The 24,640-nt window shown below is 40.2% G+C and overlaps 1 protein-coding gene across 1 annotated transcript; it reads right to left on the bottom strand.

Moving 5' to 3' along the window:
- Nucleotides 1-5,822: 5,822 nt before the first annotated feature.
- On the bottom strand, nucleotides 5,823-16,989 carry LOC119572203 (serine protease nudel-like). The gene is made up of 12 exons (XM_037919178.1): nucleotides 16,856-16,989; nucleotides 16,553-16,727; nucleotides 12,123-12,366; nucleotides 11,847-12,040; nucleotides 11,570-11,767; nucleotides 7,790-7,943; nucleotides 7,486-7,651; nucleotides 7,145-7,333; nucleotides 6,844-6,962; nucleotides 6,597-6,709; nucleotides 6,341-6,469; nucleotides 5,823-6,256 (listed from the first exon to the last, which is right to left on the bottom strand). The coding sequence occupies exons 1-12, from the start codon at nucleotides 16,944-16,946 to the stop codon at nucleotides 5,941-5,943; spliced, it is 2,088 nt and encodes a 695-aa protein (XP_037775106.1). The 5' UTR covers nucleotides 16,947-16,989; the 3' UTR covers nucleotides 5,823-5,940.
- Between the last annotated feature and the right edge of the window lie 7,651 nt (nucleotides 16,990-24,640).

Below are 24,640 nucleotides of genomic sequence, written 5' to 3'. Positions count from 1 at the left end.
GCTACCTCAGACTCAAATTGTAGGTGGGACAGCCCTATAAATACATTATGGGGCCGCCACAGTTGGCACATGTGCGTGATTGTGCAGGGCAGTTAGATCGGGTATGGCCAGGTTGGGCACATAGTGGGCATCTGGCTGTGGAACGGCAATGTTTGGCTGGGTGTCCTAGACGCCAACAGTTTTGGCATTGACGTGGAGGAGGTTGGTATGGACGAACAGGGAGGGATTCTCCTCCTATGTAGACGTTAAAGGGAAGGTCAAGTCTACGGAAGGTAATTTTGGCTATGTTAGTAGGTTTCTTTCGATGACCTCTGGGGGGGAATGGAGTAGCATTGCACAGATGTTGCATCATAGTCTGTGAGACAGGCAAGCAGATCTCCACAATCTGACCAATCTTTGTCATAGATTGGGCAATTTGCTGTGGAGATTGAAACTGTTCCGGTGCAAGTATTGAGGGTTGGATGGGGTTCTGCAAGGATGGGATTACCATATAGGTCTGTTAGTTTTGTTAATGCTATAGCTTGGTTTTCAGATGTTACTGTGACAAGACGGGAGCGGTCGGGTCGGCTACGGAAAGAGACTTTACCTATTTGTTTTTGGAGACATTGTTGGAAGAGAAGGGTGTTGTCAGAGTAGGGAGCTGTGGGAGGGATCACGAAAAATCGGTCCCATTTGGCTGCGCTGAAGAGGGTATTCAAAATTGTTGTAGAGATAGGGGTAGTCGAAGGGCGGGGGCGTGACGAAGATGGAGTAGTGTTGAGGGAGGTAGTGTTATGGGGAGGTGGGCAATAAGGCTGTAAGGTATTAATAAGGGAGGATGGGGTGGTTGATGTTGGAGGTTGTGGGGGTAGAGGTGTTGAAGTTGAGCTTGCTGGGAGAGTGGAAATGTTCCTTAAGGGTACTAGTACTACTGTACTAGTAGGTATTGCTGAGGGGGTAGTTATTGCAGTGTTCAGAGCCGTGGTCAAAGGAGAGCCTGGGGTCAGGGAATCGGGTGGGTTTACATCGTTGGGGCTATTTGATAAAGGGGCAAGCCTCATTGCCCCTAATAGTGGGGATAAGTTTTCATTACTGGCCATGGCAAGCCTGGATTATGTTGGGGATAAAAACAGTCCACCCCTCAGGGTCCCCTTGAGGGGTAAGGGCTAGATAACTAAATCAGGGGAATACCGTGCCCATGGCTCCCTCAGGCCGTTCAGGACTGGCACAAAGTCAGCCTTTCATCCTTTCAGCACGGCTCTCACACCTTAGGAGGTGGATAGCAGAAGGGTTTGGTGAAGGGACAGAAACGAAAAGTGGGAAGGAAAATAAAGACCATGCAAAATAAGTTGAGTCGAGGGCTGAGTCCCAAGGTTGGGGAGTTCCCCATCATTGGGTCCCAGTCTCCGCCTCCTAAGCCCCCCCATGACAACAACGGGCAAGGGATTGGGGGGGTGCGAGAGCGATATCAGTCTTGGTCCCCCTGTGTGGGCGAAAGCCGTATTGCCTACTGTTGTGTGTCGTTTTCGAGGTGTGTAGCGAGTCTGCGTGTTATTAGAATCTCTAGCAGTTTTCTGGGACCTTCCAGCAATGAGGTGGGGTGGTAATTCTCCACCTCGTGCTGACGTCCACGGCTTTGGTATGAGGGTGATTGTAGCATGTTTAAATTTGTCGGGGAAATGTCCTGTAGCCAGCGCTGCATTGAAGATTTGACTAGTCTGTGGATCATTGTGGGTGGCAGATGTTCTACGATTGTTTTGTGTTGCTTGCTCCTGGTGCTTAATGGGGTTAACAATTTCTTCTGGGGTGATAGGTGTGGAGAGGGGACTGTCCTCTGTGAGACTGTTTAGAGTAATGTTTTCTGGGAGAGTTAGGTTTCTGTGTTGCTGTAGAAAGTGTGTGACCTCGGTCTCTGTGGTGTGGTCGAATCGGGCGTTCTCGGTGGGGGAAATCTGGAAATTCTGTTGCCAGAATTCCCTGTGGAGAAGCTCCATATCTGTCGGTGTGCATTGTAAATGTATGTGGCTGTGTCTGACCCCATGAGTTTCCTGAAGGAACTCCAGAACATCTTGGGGTCTCTTATGTTCTGAGTTTTTGTGGAAGGGTTTTCCATTGTTTGTTCAATACTGTAACATCCTGTGTTAGTTGCGTTCTCTGTATCGTTTGTAGTGCGTCCCAGCCCCGTGTTGCTGTGTCTGTACTGTATTTTGAGCAATTTCAGACGATGTTTCTCTGTAGTGGGGGGGGGGGATGGTTTGGGTTGTTCTGGGTATGTTAGCCAGTCTGACCGTCTGTATGTCTGTACCACTGTTCACGGTGGTTGTTTATCATGTGTGTGGGTTGGCCCTCGAGATCGATTGTGTGTGTTTTCCATTGTTTAAATCCCTCCCAGTTTGCATATTTGTAGGATTCTCGGGGTTGTGTTGGGATCATGATAGGGTTAATATTAGTGGGAGGTGATCACTGGAGGTAACATCGCCTGTTGATATACGATAGTGTCGGTGTGCTTCTTGATCGTTACGGCAAGATGTCCATTATGTATTTTGGTAATGTCAGAGTCTTTCAGTCATCCTGATGGTTACCAGGATGTTTCCCTGTACAAGGATTTCATAGAGTTTAGCAGCTATGACCATGTTATATTGCTCTTCCTTAGAGAAAAGCCACCTGAGTCGACCTTTCAATTTCCTATGTCTGAATATTCGTGTTTTTTTTTCTCTCTCTGTCTTGTTCCAGAAAAATTAGGGTCTTTCACTGTACCATCCATTAGCCTCTCCAGGCCATCATCCCCCCCACAAAAGAGGTCTGGCGGTTGCCAGCTCTACTGGATGCGTTTCTTTATGCAGTGCCTGTAGTGGTGCTGGTAAGGCATCCCTTTTGGAGGTTGACGGCCTTTGAGGACAGCTTGCTGCTTCTTTGGCCTGACTGAGGTGTCGGGAGCTGGGGTTGCAGGGTTCGTAGGGGAAGTTGGAGAGATCTGCTCAAACTGTTTCCAAGGCTTGAATATTTGAGGCCGTCTCCGAGGGCTTTCTGACTAGGGGGGGGGGTGTTGAACCATCCTAAGGATCCCCCAGGAGTCGGCTTCCCCTAGGTTGAGGTCAGGGAGGTTATTCCTTTTTAGGGCCTTCCTGGCGTGCTCCCTAAAGCCTCGTTCAGGGTTTATGATGTTTTGGAGGTGTGCATGCAGCAAGACTACCATGATTTCCTTCTACGGGTTGTTGGGAAGGACTAGATGCAATGTGGGCTCTGCTTTTATGGTTGTTTTTTCTTTCTTTTTTCTCTTGGCAGACCTGGTTTATGAGAGGTTTCCATGCATTTGTAGTTGCCTGCACTGCCTTCTGTGTTATAGCTTTTCTTTCTCCCTCTCTCTTGAGGTTTTGACAGCCTCTATTCAGATGAGGCAGCCGTTTGCAAATGTAGAGTGTACCCCACCACAGCTCAGGCATTTTTTAAAGGTGCTGATGCAGCTTCAGTATTCAGAGCATCGTTTTTTTTTTTCTTCTAAACTCCAACTGCAATGATGTCCATATGCATAATTCATGGATTGACTCAACGGGGGTGAAACGTTCAAATTCAATTTGCCACGGTGTGACATGGTTTGAAGAGGTAGATACCCTCTTCTTTAATCTTGTTTGCCGTGGCATGGTGGCAAATCTTGCTTTCATCTTGTAGAGGTTTCATTACATGGATGTTTTCCACTTAAGCATGAGGGGGGGATAATGCCATGATTCATTGGCAATGTCTTCGTTGGTTTCACTAACACCCTATCAAGCTTTTTGAAGACTAAGGCGAGTTTAGCTCGCATGTCTAATGGGAACACAGGTGAAACCCTAAATTTTCCAGTTCAGCAGTGGTGGAGCCAGAGAAGAGTTTCTCTGCCTGTTTGCTGTCCTCAATGAGAGCAACATACCCGTCCCGGGTTGGGTAGTAACGGAGTACTCTAATTTCGGTCAAGAAGAGTGCCTGGGCGAGGGAGTTCCAGCGGCTCGGGGACTGGCCGCCGTTAATAGTGATCTTTATTTTAATCATGGTGATTGGAGTGCATAGGGTCATCAGATATGGAGTGGAGCGAGAGGGTGCAGGTAATCAGCGTGATAAAAAGGTGGGAAAAATGACTTAGAGGGAGAGAAAGTGAGGAGGTTGTAGATGGTGGTTGGGTGTTCTTCAAAGTTACCGAGAGCCTACACTCGACCCCTCAGTGTCAGCCTGGTTGCGTTCTCCAGTGTACCGAAGGATTGGAGCCGTGTTGGTATTGCCAATCCTTGCTACAAAGGGGCAACAGGTAAGAGGCACATCAAACAGACGAATACAAAAGTCAAACTTGTGTAGGTCCAGATGGCCACAAGAAATTGACAGTTTATAAGCAGCACACCCAAGTGTCATCTGATACTGCTGGGCCTACCCATACAGTTTACCCTGTGATAGAGAGCTGCGAGGTCTGAGGAGAAGTGCAGTATTCTCGTGTCACCGTCAATGAGCGAAAAAAAGAGAGAGTTACGTTATTAGAGAGGTATAATAACAAGGAGGGATCACGGCGCGATTGAGGCCCCAGTAGACCAGGGTAGCTCAATGACACTGATTTAACCAATCTGCTATTATAGGGACTCTGCATTGACTAGGTGCTCGTGGGGGAACCTATTGAAACTTCAAATTCCGTTTTTATCAATGTATGCCTTCATGGTTTGCTACATTCTGGCCAGCCAATCAAAGCATGTTATATTTCCCATAGTCCCAGATAGGGATTTATATTTTCATTAATTACTACTACTATTTTTCTTAAACAAAACTTGAATAGCTACATAAAATGTTTTTGCTCTTTTATTAACATCAAATACATGTTCACTATATGGGTAAGATTAGAAGTCAATCACGACGGACACTGGAACGACATGGTAAGAATTTCCAACATGTCCGACTCATGACAGTTTCGACTTCAGTGCGATGAATGTCTTCAATTTTTTTTTTTTTTTTTTTTTTTTTTTGTCTATGATAACCTCACAAGTCTAAAAATATGAGAGAAAATGCTGGTTATCTTGATTTGTTAATATACTTCAATTAATAAATCAAGTGAACATCCGTGATTATTGGAATTATCCAGTTGTATGATTTGGACATGGAGCTCACTCACGGAGGATACGATAAGATGCAAACTTTAAGCATATTCCACTTTTCATACGAAGAACAATGCAAGTAATAAATATTTTGATTGAATCTGTAAATTACATGTAAAATTTCCACATCCTTGCGAAGCGAAGAGTGGTGTGTATAAACAATACATGTTATAGTCAGGTACTTTTTCCCCCCACTTTTACAAGCAAAACCTTGTGGAAGTTTCAAAGTCATTAACGAACAGTATTAGAGTGGTAGGGGTTTTGGGATGGTACAAAAAGGCCAAAAATGTACAATATGACTAATATTTTGAACATGATAACCCAAAATATAAACTGACTAGATATGCTTCTGATGCCGAATATCATTAATTCAAAACTCCATTCTCAGCAGACTGTTTTCAGACATGTCAGAAGTTATCAAATGTTTATGCCACTCTATAAATAACTGCATTTCAAACAAGCACTCATTTACGAGTTACTTCAGCCTCTTGACATGAATTTTATCATACTTTACTTCTCTTTGAATTTTGCACTAGGAGTGCTTGCTCCAATTAGCTTCATGCCAGCCCTATAGGTTTTCTCATTACGAAAAGCAGATTCAATACTGCAGTTTATATTAATCAATGTAAATTAAGGGTGATATTTCTTGTAGCCATGATTTTCATAATTAATTGGAAAAGTTTGATGATCATGCAAGTTTGATGATCATGCAAGTCATGAAAGGATATCAACGTCTTCTATATAAAATATTTAATAAAATTTGCTACAAAACATTAACTTACAAAATACTCTTTCTAACAGCTAAACTTTAAAATTAATTTCTACGCTTTCTTCTGCGCTAAAAATGTTGAATCTATTTTTCTTGGTCCTCTTCAAGACAGACAACATATACAACTGATGTGCTATCTTCCTTCTCACTAGGTAGCAGCCGACTGGTGTCAAATTTGGTCAAGTCTGGATTATTAGAACTGTCAAATTCCTTGCCTATTTTGATCACCTGTTCCATGCTAAGAGAGCGGCTGATTGTGGCGATGACATTAGGATACCCAAGATTCTGGCACAAATGGCCAGATAGGTAGGTGTTCTCTGACCAGTGTTTGCTGCTGTAAGTAAACCAGCGTCCTCTCATCCGCAACAGAAGAAAACCTTCACGGCTGCGTTGTGGAACACTGTGAATATACAACATTTGCTATAACATCAAAGGCTTACTACACCTACAAAGTGGAACACAGAAGCACTTGTACTAAACTTACCCTAGTACCGTCTCTGACACAAATAACGAAGGTGACAAAGCTATGCAGTGGTTCTCATCCTCTCCATTCTCACATTCATTCTTACCGTCACACACCAATTCATCATCAATGCAAGCCTGTGAGGACGAACTGTTGAAGACGATTTCGTTAATTTTACAGTAAGGAATATATTGGGGGTCAAATAAGCACTATCATGCATGATTATGTATCAGTTATTTCTTTATTGACATTAAGATTCTAAAGAATTTGTTCTCACTTGTAACATCGAAATTTAGAGGATTCAGAGCAACCACAGTACTTCTCATCTTCCTGGTCATTGCAGTCTATAATTCCATCACACACTTTCCTTAAGTCAACACGTCTCAGATGCTGATCGAAGTAGAAAGTAAATATTTTTCTGATTACATCAATATCATTATGAATAGTGTCAGTGTTACTCTGAACACTGTTAGGACTTGAAATCCAGTATCCAAATTGAAAACGAACATCCTTGTAATATATACCTCGATGCATGTGCAGTTCACTTCATCAGAACCATCAAGACAGTGTGAAATGCCATCACACACTTTGTCGAAGGGAACGCAAACCTTGTCAGGACACTGCATCATTCCATCTTCACAAACTGTCAATGTAAGGAAAAATATTAAATCACTAAGTTGTTGATTTGGGCATTTGGCAAGCACTTTTGAAGTAGAGATTCAGACAGATAATGCAGATTAATTTAATGTAGAGAAACTGTGTGGGAAAACATCTTGGGCCCCCAAAACATTATACAAAAATAAGAGTAGCTTTTATAGTTCCTACCACAAATTTCCATTTCTTTGTCAGGGGTACAGAGAGAGAGATGTGCAGGGCAGGTTGGAAGCTCGTCAGTAAGGTCAGGGCAGTCTAGCTTCATGTCACACATCATATCCTGTCCAATACAGACACCCGATGCGCATGTGTCACTCTCACAAAAGTCTGGTACTGTTGGTATGCTCATGTCTGGGGTGGCTGAAATGTAAACGAGGGTTTAACACAGTATTTCTAAAATTAAAAAAATACGAATCAAATAACGCAAACATGAATTCTAATTAGTTTTCTATATTAGCCGAGTTATACTACCAAAATGCAATATTACCAAAATGCATTTAAATGGAATAAACCTAAGATTCTGAAGATGGTATTTAGGTTCTCCTTTGTAAACAACGAATGGCGGATGGGCTGACTGCTATTCCCATCGCATGTACCATGCGACCACATTCCCACACCTGTCCACACGGAATCAGCTCCCGATTCAGTCCTACAAGCAATTACGCCTGCCCATGATGACTGTTGGGCAAGAAAGTTTTATGACATCTCAAAGCATGGAAATATAAGTATTATATATTCCTTGCTAATGCAGTAGTATTCATTGCCGAATCTTTAGCTAAACCAATAAATAAGAATTAATATCAAAATGTTACCTACCATGCAGGGAGCTTTGCTTAGATTGTCTGCAATACAAATTTCATGATTGGTACAGTTTTCAGCAGTGTGAAAATTTATCCCAAGTGAGAGGCGATCATCATCTTCAGACAAACCAGCAATGACACAAGAACTGTTTGGTTGTACATCCGGCAAACTGCAGGGAAATTTAAGCAAGTTCTATTCACTTCCCTGGTAAATAATAATAATAATAATAATAATAATAATAATAATAATAATAATAAAAGGTTAATGGTTACAAAGTATAATAAATATGCACGGCATCAAAGTTATACAGGGCTATAAAAAGGTGAAAGTGAAAAGTGAAAAGGGTTAAGAAGGAGAGGTTAGTCAAGTCGTATACCAGTTCAGAAATATAGGGATTAAATGGGCGATTAGATCAAAGCGGTGAAAAAAGTGTAGAGTAATGTAAGGATTTGCAAAAGGAGACGGTTTCAGTGCAACTAGATCAGTCTTAGGAAAAAATGCCCTTCCCTGGATTCTCTCCCTCCTGACAAAGGGTCACATGTGTATCCAGGGGGAATTGGAAAGGATAATGCCACGCCAACATCTAAGTCATTAACGGCATATTCATTTATATATGTCTATATTAAAATTTTAATTCGTATCCTATGTATTCTTTAAATAGCTTACATATTTAAAAAATATATATATTGTTTATTAAAAGTTAAAAGATTATGAACAATAATCATGTCAGAGAAATTAAAGTAAAGTTTTTTTGTAAATATTTATGTAAATATCCGTGGTTCCTTATAGCTCATATTATAAAGGTGAAAATCTATAAGTAGTGGCTTCTGGTGCTCTTGGCAGATAGCATGAGAGCATTCTGTTCATGTTGAAGCTTGTGATCCAGATAAGATCTAATTTCTGTTTATTAGATAATGCACTTTTCCATTGGTTTCTCAACCAATGGAAAGCAGTGGGAAGGGAAGCAGCAGCTTTGGCCCTTTTATCTGCTAGCTCGTATCCAGAAATACCAACATGAGCTGGTAGCTAGCACGGGATGATCTTTTTCCATGATGATACCAGTGTCAGCCAGTCCTGGATCTCTCTTACCAGTGAGTGAAAGTAGTTTAAACTTTCACCTTTTAGTGCAGTGCTTTATATAAACTAGCGATTTTCAAATGTATAATCATTTTGACTGCAGTCATGATGGCATAAATCTGCAGAAAAAAACTGATGCTGTTGGGAGGCAGGCTTTACTACGTTTACTATTGGCGAAATATCCGACTCATTTTCAAACTCCGAGCCATCAGTGTATATTTTAATAGAGATTCTGTATTTAGAGGCATGTTCAAGAATTTTCTGCCTTTCTATACAGCTTTGTAACACAGGAAATTCAGGGTTTCTGTAATCTATAATAATGGTTAATGGTTACAAGCAAAACATCTAAGATCATGTAACACTATAGGAAGGTACAGTAAAGGGTTAGTGAAGTTAGTAGTTATTTGCTATGTCAACCATCTGGAAAGTTGAGAAGGTTAAAGGTGGCTAAAGGAGTTGATGAGTGAATGGGTTAAGGTAAGATTAGGTAAGGGGATTCGATCAAGTGAAGGATATTTATGCATTTGAGAAAGGAGAACAGTTGTCAAAGCAGAAAATGAGATTCTGTAAGGATGTGAGGTCGGTGAAGGGAGGGAAAGCAGAGGTACGGACTGCATCAAAGCATGGACAGGACAACAGAATGTGGGACTGAAAGGGGGACATTATATATAGGGAATATAGGGATGGATCAGAATGTGACTAGATAGGTGTATGTTAGTCGGGTGTGGCCAATACATAAGCAGGCGGGATCCGTCTCCCAACGTCTGTTGGGATGATATGGAGCCGACAACTAATCCACCAATTACTCCTTGTTCTGCCTTTTCATCTTTTGGAGTTTTGGAGTATTTAAGTATTTAAGTTTCTATTGAATGCCACTCCCTTAACCAAAATCATATAATGATTTGAAGAGACTTAAAACTCTACTTCAGCAAGTTCTTTTAGTTCAAGAAGTTTCTCAGCTTGCTGGGCATTTCCTGCTTGAACTAGTAAGATTTTATGTTTGAGTTGCCACCACACAATGTTAAGGTTGGAGAGATTATAAATATCTATAACAAATTCTATATCTAGGAAGGTATCCTTACTGAGCCTTGTTCCCATGACATTTCTATTTTCTCTGCTTTTGGACTATCCAAGTTATGATCTTCGAATGGAATGCAAGGCATTTGGATACTCAAATGATCACTGGGGTTTTAGTTCTTGGGGAGAACCGACTCTGGGTTGTGGAAGAACATAGTATATCCACAAGATAAACCATCTACAGTTTCCTTCAAACTGTGCCCTGACCCACCACAGAGCCCAACAAAGGGAGGTATGTCATCCATTCAGAGTGCCCTTCAGGGATATTGCTTGGATATATGCAAGATTTCCAGCACTTTCAGGGTCTTCGGCCCATTGCGACCGGAGATAGAACTGAAGATGCAAACTTGGCCTAAAACTTTCCCGTCACTCAAACATCAAATAAATGATTATTTTTTGGGTCAATCTGGGTTGTCATTCAATACCAACCACTTGCATTGTTTCAAGAGGAGTTCTACTCATTCATTAAATTGCCAAGTCATCATCAGTCTTGAGCCTCTGTTGACTCCTCTACAGGGACCTTGATGGCTTGGGAGGCCATGCCAGGAACTAATGTTCCTGCAGAAATTGCTCCCCTTATTAGGGTAAAAACCCCACTCCACCCCACCCCAACCACCACCACAAGATATGTTCCCCCTCCATATGTTCCCAAGAGAGTATGAGTAGGAGGATGGATTGCTTTCGGCAGTTACTTTGGGTGTAGAAGGAATGGGAGCAGGGAGATTAGAGGATGGAAGAAGTGTAGGCAAGTTATCTTGGGCCATGATTAGGTAGTTTTAAATGTTTTCTGAAGTGGAGTTGGTTGGGGAGGTTCTTATGAGGGGGGGGGGGGGAGCGCCGTGGCGATCCCGCTGCCTTTTGTGCGGTTGAGGCACTTTGTGAAGGGCTGTCGTGCTTGTTCGTGCAATCCTCGGGTTGGATCTTTTTATGCTTTGTCTTTGCTTCTGGGTTTTGTGTCTGCGTGCCTCTTGCAAGTAGGATAGACTTGCCATCGGTGCGTTTTCCGTCTAGACTTCGGTGTTCAGATCCGTGTGAACTTGCGGTGCTGCACTTTGAATGCCACGTTTGAGTCGATGGGCCCGTACCAGCTGGCTGGGAGATCCCTGCCAGATTGATACATTTCTGGGGCGCATACCTTACGCTGACCCTCTTAGCCTTACCGAAAGCCTCTCCTTGTGCCTCACTAAGCGGGCTCAATTTCAATCTGATTCCCATCTCGACTCTCCTTTAGGTAGACCCCCTAATCTTCGCCGCCACCATTGCCTATCTGCACCATTCCTTTTCATGCCACTGCTGACTCAGGCCTTTGCTTGTGCACTGGCATGCTTGCCGTGCCCCTGCACTTCCTTGCCCTTCCCCTTCCCGCTGCCCCTCTTCCCCTTTCCCCCTTGCCCCCCCCTCTTCCCCTTCCCGCTGCCCCTCTTCCCCTTCCCGCTGCCCCTCTTCCTCCCCTTCCCCTTCCGCTGCCCCTTTTCCCCCTTCCCGCTCGCCCCTCTGCCCCTTCCGCGCCCTTGCCCCTTTCCTGTCCCCTCTGCCCCTTCGCCTCTGCCCTTCCCTCTGCCCCTCTGCCCTTCCCTCTCTCTTCTTCTCTGGCATGGGATAGATAATGAAACTAATAAGTCTGCCTACTTTTAAACATACCTGTTTGGTAAACACAGATGATTGATATAATGTGATTTAGGCATCCTTTCCTGAAGGTGAAGTAGCATTATATCTGAATTTGATACGGCCGTCTTGTAGTCCACGCGACGATCGTGTTCATAAGCACTCCACAAACGGGTTGGATTCCCGGTTTTCCTCCAGGAGCCCATTACAACAGCCACCCGAGACTTGGTGAGGCTGGAACAGTGAAGATGGTGCTGACATGGTTTCGGAATTTAACCCTATTAAATGTTACTGGCATTTAGGATCTACTTACTCAATTTGAGACATGCAATCAACCGAGGTTATAACCCAGGAAGGCTGGACAAGGGTAGCTCCACATTTATAATGACCGTTCACATAAACCGCTCCTGCCCATGGCACACCACCAAGCTTCCAGACAGGAATGTCCTGTGTGAACAAGAAGCGAGGAACAATCCCGCACAGTTCCTCGCCACATCTAACTTCACTCTGTAAAAACAAATTTAACAAAATTTTACTGTGCATGCACTGAGCATGTACAATGAAAATCCTCAAATACCACTGCCTTTACCTTGCAGCCATTAGATCCTCCTCTTTGAATAACATCCTGTAAGAACCTTAGAAAGCCATGGCTGCCTCCCTGATCAACGGCCTGGTCTAGCCCCTCGGCTTCATCCCGCCAGTAAGGAAGTTCATCTCTCAGATTCCTCGGAAAGTTGACTGTGCTTCGATTGGTGCGTGGCCACCTCGTTTCGCTTTCATATAGAATATCTATGGGATCCGTGGTGTTATGGCTGGTTTCTATCGGGTCAGAACTAAAACACTTCGTAATTAATAATCTTGCTGCATTTGAAAAGGTAAACGTGAATAAACTGAGACATGAATGCTGTAGTTCAGATAACGAAATTATTTTTTTGCCCAATCTATCGAAAACTTACAAAATTTGTTATGTTTTCACAAAAAAAAGCACACACACAAACACACACAGACACACACACACACACACACACACACACACACACACACACACACACACACACACACACACACACACACAGACACACACACACACACACACACACACTTGCTATACGATGTGTAGGGTCATTTAACAGAAGGGACCGGTGACCTCACCTCGTTCCCATGCCTCCGGCAGCTGTTCATACATTACCACCCAGCTGTCTCACTATTCCTTCCACAGCATGTGTTCGGGGGACTCTCACTACTTATACTGAGTATGACCTAACTTAGTCAGTTCATGCCCAGCACCTGATGTGATAAGGTTGGCCTAGCCTTCGCCCTCAGGCGGGTCGGCCTGACACGTGACCCAGCCTTCGCCCTCAGGCGGGTCGGCCTGACACGTGACCCAGCCTTCGCCCTCAGGCGGGTCGGCCTGACACGTGACCCAGCCTTCGCCCTCAGGCGGGTCGGCCTGACACGTGACCCAGCCTTCGCCCTCAGGCGGGTCGGCCTGACACGTGACCCCGCACTCACCACTTCACCCATAGACATTTTGTGTGTTCCCTTACTGTGCTGTACTCTTCATCAATAAAGATTCAAGCCATAATACCAATATCACTACCCCTGCTAAGCCACTGTACAAGAGTCTCAAAGATTCTTACAGACTGGTAGCAGCAGAGCCGTTGCGTCCTTTGGGCTTGCAACACGAACACACCACTTCCGAAAAAAAACTGCTCGACCGGTCCCGAAGACACACGAGTACACGTTTTGGGCCCCTCTCTATTCCTTTTCCCTTCCTCCTCCTCCCATAAATGTGCTAAACCGTTGGTTTTGACAGCAAATGGCACATTCTCACACTGTTCTTCTGACCTCAGATCGCATTACCATGTGATCACTTTATGTGGTCAACAAACATGAATATTGTTCATTAGTTTAGTTGTTAATAAAATCTAATAAAGAGAAATTATGTTGGTTCAACTGCAACGAATTTAATGCGTTCATGATTTTATCTTATCACAAATATTTCATTTTATCTAGTTCTTCCCCTTGTCCTGACCTGACCCCACACACTTGCTTGTGGTCGGTTGGGACGAGGAAAGGGTCAAGAGAGGACCACTCATTTTTCCTGTAGTTTGGTGGTGGTTGTTTTCTTGACGCCTTGGGGATTAACAGTAGGACCGTTACATTGATTATTGGTGACACTATCAGCGCTAGAATGGAGCATGTAACAGGATTTTATATAAATTTATTAATTTAAATATAGCATAGGATCTCCCCCCCTATCATGGCACACAGGGATGCCCGATATAACCCAGGGATGCGTAAATCGCCTAATAGATCTCCGTTCCGACATTCGATAGTAGTTACATTCGTTAATTAATGTAGGACTAGAGTTTAAGCTAGCACACACATACACACATTATTCGCTTATTAATGACACCCTTCTCACCCTCTTGAAGTCGATTGCATGTTTTGGGTATATCCAAATAGATCGTGTGATTCGTGATAAGTCAGATACCTGTAGGGAATGTCACGAGCGCCTATCACAGATACGTAGGAAAGAGCAGGTTATTTATAGATTTTCCTGGCTCGGTATACAATTTTGGGTATAGGATCCCCCACACGTCAATGAAATCTGGCATGCATAGCTAGACATGCCAACCTCGGAAGTTCAGATTTTTGCTTGCTAAAAAGCTTGCAAATATTTTTTTCCCCCCATCACCATTCATTAATGTGTACATTCTGTCGCATATCATTAAATGTTGAATTCAAAGTGGTAGTTGAAATAATTCTATATAGGTAGCATTGTTAATTTATCTCATTTTGTAATCTTGAACGTTAATATTCGTGTTTGTGATTCATTCTCTGTGTGAGGTCACTCATTTCACTCATTCACGCTCGCTGTCGCTTACACGCTCACATGCTCACATACACGCACACCCCCTTACTCATCCAAGCAGAGCAAAAGACAATGAAACCTTTTCATTAATAGGGTTTGTTGCTATCATAGTGCCGGTGTAAAGATCTATGACCTATCTCTTAGCCCATGATTTTGTCAGTTGTGACGAGTGACTCGTACATTTATTTCTTCTGTGTGACGACAACCGGTTCAAGTAAATGTTTCCCTTATCTACTCTCATATCAGAGACGGTTGGTAGTTCAAGCCAGGTCCATGCAGATCGCTACTGACGTCTCCCTCTCCTTTCTTTATCTTTGTCAAGTAAAACACAAAAAGAAAAAAAGACGAAATTTAATTAAAAACGAACATTAAAAACCGCAAATTTATATAAACAACCGGCTAGTGGTACTTAACACCCCATCTTTTCTCTTACTATCTGGCCCTTACGTATATGATCTGGTTCCCCGACTATATATAGCAGTCGGACTGATAACTGACACGGCACTGAAGGAGGACCCTGTGGAAAATTACGGAAAAAACGAGTGTCATCTCTTGGCGCTTTCCATATTCTAACCGACCAGAAGGGAAAGAGCGTGGTCAGGTCAGGGTGAGGAGAGGAAACAAGATAAAATCATATGATGTCCATAATAATCATGAACGCGTTAAATTCATTGTAGCTGAAACAATATAAATCTCTAGTAATGTGAGAAATTAATTAACTACTCGATATTCATGTTTGTTAACCACATACCGTGATCACACAGTAATGCGATCTAAGGTCAGAAGAATAGTGTGAGAACGTGCTATTTGCTGTCACTTAGCACTTTTACACAACATACCCAGCATGAGAATGACTGCACATGTGGCTTAACACATTTATGGGAAGAGGAGGAAAGAAATGAAAAGGCCCAAAATATGTACTCACATGGCTGTGTTCATGTTGCGAGCCAAAAACGATGCAATGACCACCCTGCTACCAGTTGCAAGAGACTGTTGGTGAACAGTAATGGTAGTCGACGTACTTACTACTCAACACATGCAAAAAGGACATGTTACGATGTCTAAGGGTAAAGCGCTGAGCGCGGGTTTGCTCGTCTGGTCAGCCAGCTCTTAGGGCAGAGCCTGGACTGACATTATCACAGACCGCTTAACACGAACTGAGTAAAACTGGGCTATCCTCAGGCACAAGCAGTCAGCGTCCACTGGATGCGTGCCGTTGGGTACCAGCTGCAGGAAGTGTGGGGGGAGCGAGGTGAGGTCACCGGTTCCGTCTGTTAATGTGACACACAAATCCACACACACACACACACACACACACACACACAAATCCACACACACACACACACCCACACAAATCCACACACACACAACCACCACACACACACAACCACACACACACAAATCCCCACACACACACACACAAATCACACACACACCAAATCACACACACCACACAAACCACACACACACACACACAATCCACACACAACACACAATCCACCACCACACACACACACACACACACAAATCCACACACACAACACACAAACCACACACACACACACAACACACCAACACCAACACACACACACACACACACACAAATCCACACACACACAAATCCACACACTATTCTCTATCATTAGGATACTGCCGAAATTTTGACTATTACATGCCCTGCGTTCCGATGGAAAATACTTGTGTGCGCTACAAACACTAGGTTTATTATAGTTACGGTGACGCTCAAATGAAAACATTGATCCACACGAGCGGAGTGTTTTAAGTTTCGTGTTTAAACACATTTACTATGATTGGGTTAATATTCATAATCTCTATGCTCTCATGTTTTTAACATTAACATCCTATGGTTAGCTTAATGTGTTATAAAATACAAGTCAAGATGTGCCCATTAGCAATTCCGTTATCATAATAGAATCCATACCGAAATAAATTTTTTGACATTCTATATTATTACTGTTTGCAGACAATGTCTGCTTGGCGTACTAGCCCTCGCGACCGTAGCGTTTGTGCACCACACAAGAAAACAAGTATCGTGCTACAGACGTTCTGTTGAAACTGTACGCTTCACAGCGCTGCCAAGTGCCAAACGGAACGCAAGGCTGGTTTGGAAGGAGACTCACCTGTATCCGAGATACGGGCATATTTCTTTAACCAGTTCGGTAGCAACACCTTCCAGACAAACTGGCCTCCATGAAATGCCTTCTTTACGCATCAACATCCCAATGGGACTCCGCTGCTCTGACAGGTCCAGCAACCCACTCAACGTAGGGGGGCGAACCGCAGACACAAGGCCAACTAAAGCAGTTGAGCAAAATTCTGTGCTATATTCGTCTCATAAATGAACATTTTGGCTCAGGTTATCACTTTAATATTAAATGAATACCCATATTTTACTTCAATATATCAAACAATTTAAAACTTACTGCAGTTAATTTCATCCTCGCCAAACTGGCAGTCAACCACACCATCACATGCCTTATCCATGGCTATACACTGCCTGCTCGTTTCACACATGAAGCCTTGGCATAATTCTAGAGAGAAAATTGAAAAAAACTAATTACCCAGTTCTCTTGCTGTCAGTTACTCACTAAATATAAGTACGAGAGCAAATAATTACCATATGTTAAACTAAATTATATTAAAGATGCATACCATATATTTCACAATTTACCTGATAATGTTCGACCCTATACTGTTTTATGTGACGAGATCATCACCAAGATCTGTAGTCTACACTTATGCTAGACCTAAAATACTGTAGTGCTCACTCATATTTATAAAAACCTACAGATCCTGGGTGTAATTACCTTAAGAAATTATGATGTACTTTACCTTGCTGTATCAATACCAGCCCAATACCGACAAACTTTATGGGGAAATGCTGTCCGACTTGTACTTTGAGAATTACTGTAAATGACAATATGGTACAGCATATGAATACCGCGCTACAAGCCACAATCATTGCTAATACTTCTTGGCATTTGATTTTACCGACTTACCTTACCATCCCACAATGGTGACCACGCAATATATATATATATATTATATATATATATATATATCATTTAGCTGAATATCATACTTATAAACCCAGGTAAATGTATTCTTTGATGTTCATCCCTCACCTTCCTCAGGTATCGGAAGGTCTCCCCAAACAGAGAAGGCTTGGGCAAAGGTTAGTTCCTGTTGCTATTTCATCATCATCATCAAGGGGCTAACGTCGACGTCGAGCTGCCCAAGCCATGATCTCCAACCAGGGTTGTCTCACAGAGAGAACCTGATGGGCAGGGTCATCCACAGGGAAACAAGCTAGGTGTCCATATAGCCTGAGTTGGTGATCCTGGATTATGCAAGTAACAGGTCCCATGCCAGTCCCAAGGTGTAACCGCTGGTTGGACACGTGGTCCTGCCAACTGTACCCCATGATCCGGCGAAGGGACTTGTTACAAAAGGCATAAAGGCGAGACTCCAAGGCACTGGATAGCGTCCAGGTTTCGCTTCCATAGAGCAAAACTGGCAGTATCAAGGCCTTGAAGACATGCAGCTTGGTCCTACTGCATAGGTACCGACAGCCCAGAGAGATGGACTATGCTACGAAGGTATATAAAACCAACTTCAACGTCCTCTCTGCAAGCATGGATCGACTGAACGGGTTCCCCTAACAGGCCCCCGAAGTCCTGAATCTTGGTCTTGGTCCATTAGACCTCTAGGCCGAAGGGCTTCGCCACATTGCTAAATGCATCAAGAGCCGCCACCAGTGACTCCAAGGACTCAGATAGGATGGCAACATCGTCGGCAAAGTCAAGATTCCTTGATATTGCCTTGTGTTGCTCCACACTGACTTTGGCTATGAGCTCTGCCCATTATCCAGTCCATACAGGTGTTGAAAAGTGTTGGTGCAAGGACACAGCCTTGCCTCACACCTGAATTAACAGGTAAGAAGTTTGACAGACACCCACCACACCTTTTTAACCTCCGTTAGGGTAGGAGGCTCCTTACTGATGGGTGGGTCCGGCACAGGTGTTGTGACATCGCTTGCATCCAAACTAACTTGTTGGAGGGTCTACCTGGTACAAATGCTCAAAATACTCAGCCCAACGTTCACAAACCCCAACATGATCTGAGATGATCTGTCCATCTGCTGATCGGACTGGTCATATGTGAGGAGGGCTTAGAGTTCAGCTTTCTCAGGGCTTGGTAGGCAGGGCGAAGGTCGTTTACCAAGAAATGGCCTTCAACCTCCTCAGCAAGATTCCTGATGAACTGTTCCTTGTCCCTTCTCAGCAGTGTCCGAGCCCTACGCACCATGGAGTAACGCAAGACTATTACCATTCAGCCGAGCCATGCGACACGGCCTCTAATATCTCCAGGGAGATGGAATTCTGCCTTGCACTCGGGCGTTCACCAATGGACTCCTATTCTGCTTCGAGTGTTACGCGCTTGAAGAGCTCCCACAGAGTAACTGGGTCTGTCAGAGGCAGAAACAGATGAGCGTAGGAAAAATCCTGAATATTGCAGGAATCGAGGCGCATAGTATATTTTTTGAATTGCCCAAATCTTTCACTATTACTGCCTATTCAGGCGCATTCCCACAATTGGAAATGGACGAAAATTCACAAGAATATTTTACATTAATTACTACACTGGGATTATGCAAGCCAAAGAGACTGCCGACGGTATAGCATTTAGTCCTGCAATTTGGCAACAAACCATGGATAAGATCTTCAACCAATGCACTATCTGGTGTATTTTGCTTTGTAGATGACATCTTGGTAGCTGGTAAAAACGAGTTATCACCAAAACAGGTTAATAGCAGTACTATACTGAACCAAGGAAAATAGAATGAAGATCCATAAGGATAAACATCTTTTCCAGGTTTCCTCTCGAGTATTTAGGGTTTAAGTTGGATAAAGAGAATTCATAAGACTAATGATAAATGAGTAGTAGAGGCAACAAAATTCCAAAAAATGTAAAAGTTAGTCATTCATGGATCTAGTAATTTTGTTAAATTTGTAAAGGATTTGGCTACTATTGCAAGCCCACTGTACAGATGGACAACTAAAGATGTCGATTGTGATTGGAACGAAGGTTGCCAGAATTCATTTGATAGAATTAAGCAGAAAATAACCTCAAGTTCATTTCTTACTCATTACAACCAAGATTTACCTGTTAAATTAGTATGTGATGCATCACAGGCAGCCTTAGGTGCTGTGTTAGTTCATGGAGGACGGCACAGAAACTTAGAGCATGTGAATTATCTTAGAATTATTCTCAGATAAAGAAGCACTAGCTTTAGTATATGGAGTAGAGCTGTTCCACATTTGTCTTTATGTTAAGAAACCGTTCACGTTAGTTAATATTCAACAATGGTTTACGATTAGTGTGGGTCCAAAATGTGGATTAACCAAAGTAGTAGCTGCTAGGTTACAAAAATGATCAGTAGTACTTTCTGCATAGAACTACATCGTGGATCATAGGTCTACCATGGATATGGGGAATGCAGATGCATCGTCTCGTTTGCCAGTGGATAGGCCACCCAATATTCAGGAAGTAGCTTGTATTACGGTGATAGATGCTCATCAACTACCTATTACTTCCCAGCAGATTGCATTATACACAAGGAAAGATCCATTACTTTCAAAGGTACTATCAAGGTTTTATCTGGTAAGGATGCTGTTATCCCAGGCTGAGGTTAAACCTTTTGTAGATGCACGGGATGTTCTCGGTTGAAAAAGGTTGCATATTGAGAGGGGCAAGGTTAGTAGTGCCCCACTACACTTCGTATTAGAAGATTTACATGCAGACCATCAGGGAATTGTAAGGAAGTCCAATGCCCATAATTTTGTTTGGTGGCCAAGTATTGATAGCGACATAGAATGTACATAAAGATGTGCTAGAGATGTGCATTACAAAAGTAGAATCCTAAGCCAATAAAGTCACATCCTTGGAAATATCTTAGTTCAGCATGGCCAACATTATGCTGGTCCATTCTTAGGCCAAAGTTCTTTTGACAGTCGAAGATGCATATAGATGTGGCCTGAAGTAGTACAAATGAATTAGACCAATTCACTTAGTACAATAATGTTAAAAATAATTACAACTCGTGGCATTCCGGAACAAATTGACAATGGACCTCAGTTCACATCTAATGAATTTCATTCATTTTGTAGAGCTAATAACATCAAACATACCTTTAGTGCAACTTAACATCCAGCTACAAATGGTGAGGCTGAACGTTTTGTTCAGGCCTTAAAGAATATGAAGCAACCAGCTCCACAGTTGGTAGGTGTATTGACAGGTTTCTACTAGCATATGTAACTACACTACATGCAACAATGGGATGTTCACCTCCATTTTCATTGATGGGAAGGGTGATTAGGTGTAAATTGGACTTCCTGTTTACCTTTAAAATAAATCAGGTTTCATGAAGGATGAAAGCATAAGACTGTAGTATTTTAGAGTTTCAGGAGGGAGACTAATGGTGATAACATACCTCCTCAGGTACTAACTGGACTAAAGAATGTTGTGAAAAGGTTGTAATCTACGTATCGGAGAATTTACATATGTGGTCAAACAACACTGTCTCAATAGTGTCTCAAGGCCGGCACGCTGACACAAAATTATTAACAAATAGATATTATATCAATACTTTTATATTACTCAAACGTATACAAGGTTTATCAGACACAGACACGTTCGTTTTACATAAAACCTGGCATGCATCAAATAAGTGAACTTGTGGCGCCAATGTCACAATGTAGACCGTCTTCTGCGTATATCTGCGCTTATCAATATATTTCAGAATCAAAAATACCTTCACGTGTATGCAGATGTGCTTGTTTTTTTTTCTAACCTGATGTGCTAGTTATACACACACACACACACACACACACACACACACACACACACACACACACACATATATATATATATATATATATATATATATGTATGTATATGTATATATATATACATATACATATACATATATACATATATATACATATATATATACATATATATATACATATACATATACATACATATATATATATATACATTAAATATATAATATATTATAATATAATATATAATATATATAAATAATTATATAAATTTTAATATATAAATATATATATTGTAATTATATATATATATATTTTTTATATATTATATATATATTTATTTATTTTAAATTTTTAATATATAGATATATATATATTTTATGTATTTATATATATAATATAATATATTATAATAAAAATATATTTTTATATAAATAATAATCTTTATATATATATATATATATATAATAATAATAATAATTTTAAAATTTTAATATATAAAAAAACATAAAAAATATATATATATACATGCAAACTACATACATACAATATATATATATATCAGCAAAAATACATACATCATATTTATATATATACATGCTACAAAAATAAAAAACCATATTAATTTTACATGCATACAACATACATAAAATTATATATATATATATATACTGATAATAATACAACATATAAATAAAATTAACATCATCATACATAATACTTTTTAAAATATATATAACATGCAACTAAAACAACATATATAATATATTTTAAACAGATACATACTACAAAATATATTATATACATGCAACTACATCTACATATATATATTATATAAAACATGCATAATACATAATACATATAAATATATATACGCAAAAACCCATACATACAATTATATATTACATCATACATACAACATACATTATATATTATACTGCATAATACTACAACATATAATATATAAGCATACATACAACATCATATATATATATATACATCAACATACAACAACATAAATATATATATACATGCAAAATACTAAAACCCTATTTATATAATCTTTGCATACTAATACTAAATATAAAAATTAATTACATGCATACAAAAACATACATTAAATAATATATATCAGATACTACTTTAAATAAAAAAATTTATATATATACATGATACATACATACATAATATAAAATTTATATATATACATGCATACAACATACATAATAATATATATATTACAAATACTACATACAAAATTTATAATTACATGCATACATACATACAACATATATATATATATATATAAGAAACATACATACAACATAATAATATATTTCTTTAAAAAAAAAAAATTATAAAATTTTAAAAATTTTTTATACATGCATAACCTACATACATACATAATATATAATATTACATGCATACTAATACATAATAATTTTTATTTACATGCAACATACATACAAAATATTAATAATACATGCATACATACATACATACTATATATTATATTACATGCATACATACATACAAAATATATATTATAAATAAATACACATTTTAAATAAAAAATACATACATATTTATATATATATTCATGATACATAATACATACATAATAAAAATAAAGTCTTTACATCAACATATATATATTATACTGCATACATACAACATACATTATATATTATAACAGCATACAACTACATACATATAAATATATATACATGCAACAACTACTATATATATAATATATATTTACATGCATAATAAACAATAAAATTATATTTTAATACATGCATAATACATAAATATAATATATATATTATACGCTACATAATACATAATATTAATTAATACATAACATACAACATATATATATATATATATATACATGCAACATACTACATACTATAAAATTTTTAAAGAAACATACATACAACATATTATATTATACATGCATACATAATACATACAATATAATATATACATGCTACATACAACTACATATATATAATATATACATGCAACTACATACATACATATATATATATTACAGCATACATACATACATATAAATATCATGCATAATACATACATAAAATTATATAAATATACAGCATAAATACTCCAAATAAATATATATACATGCATACATCATACATACTATATATATATACATGCATACATACAACATACATAATTAATACAGCATACATACAATATAATATATAACGCAACATACAAATATATATACATGCATACATACAATATATATACATGTACATAAAATTTTAATATATACATGCATAATACATTTTAAAATATATACATCATATTTTCACATACAACATACCACAATTACACACACACACACACGGGGGGGGAGGGGGGGGGGGGGGGGGAGGGGGGGGGGGAGGAGGAGGGAGGGGGGGGAGGAGGGGGGGGGGGAGGGGGAAAGCCCAAAACATGATTGACTGGGTTCATAGATGGCCCAAAGAAGCCCCATTCCCTATTTGTTATAAGCTTTTATTGAATCGGGTCAGGTCCTCATAACCAACCGAGGACCCCCGTGGTCAGCCGACTTTTTTACCGAACAGTACATTCTCCCTTTAATTAGGGTTTTATATCTAGAATTATATTACGAACATTTGTTTAAATTTTTGTGTTTTCTTTTCTTGTTTTTAGAATTTTTGCTTAAAACTTAATTTATTCCGTAAAAACTGAAAAAAAAATTCACACGAAAAATGATAGTCTCCTTTAGACATTTAATTTAGATTTTACAAAAAAAGCCCCCTTTTGTGTGTCATGCAAATCTTAGTGAGTGGGTGTCCAAATAAAACAAAATTTGGCCCGCTTAGCTTTCACTTACTGACAAAAATTCGTCGTCCATCGAAGCAATCGTAAAAACCCTCGTTTTCTAGACCAGGTTTTTACAAAGCGAAGTCTGCAAGGCATGAACAACTGTGCTGTCTGATTGGTCGCGACACTGGGGGGTCCCATCACATCTTTCCCCTAACGGGGAAAATTCTGGGGGCTGAGGGGAAAAAAAGCTTTTGAAAAATAAATGTATACGTGGGAAAATTTTCAAAAAATAGGGAAATAAATAAAGAATTTAAATATTTTAAATATACAGAAATAAATTAAACCCTAAAATTTTTGAAGTAACTTAAAAATGACAGCTAAAAAAATTCCATTTCAAAGAGGCTCCCTGCATTGGAACCTCCCCCCTAGCTACTATGTTTTCATCACTTCCCCTGGAACAACAGCAGGTTTACTTTGTCCAGACGTAGTTGCGCTAAGCTGCCTCGGCAGGATTTTTTTCTTTATTGGTAATCCATTTTAGCCCGAAGCTTGGTTTTT

This window comes from Penaeus monodon, chromosome 4, assembly GCF_015228065.2.
Source record: "Penaeus monodon isolate SGIC_2016 chromosome 4, NSTDA_Pmon_1, whole genome shotgun sequence".
NCBI lineage: Eukaryota > Metazoa > Arthropoda > Malacostraca > Decapoda > Penaeidae > Penaeus > Penaeus monodon.
Note: the sequence above shows the minus strand (reverse complement) of the source record. Positions and strands in the feature narration are given on the sequence as shown.

Bases quoted from the DNA above. Each gene is read 5' to 3' on its own strand.
- LOC119572203 (XM_037919178.1), bottom strand. From the start codon at position 16,946: ATGTGTGAAACGAGCAGGCAGTGTATAGCCATGGATAAGGCATGTGAT. The intron at 7,944-11,569 runs GTATGTTTAAAA...ATTTCCCTGCAG, and splicing joins CATCTGTGTTTACCAAACAG to TTTGCCGGATGTACAACCAA. The intron at 6,963-7,144 runs GTAGGAACTATA...TTACATTGACAG, and splicing joins CAAAGAAATGGAAATTTGTG to TTTGTGAAGATGGAATGATG.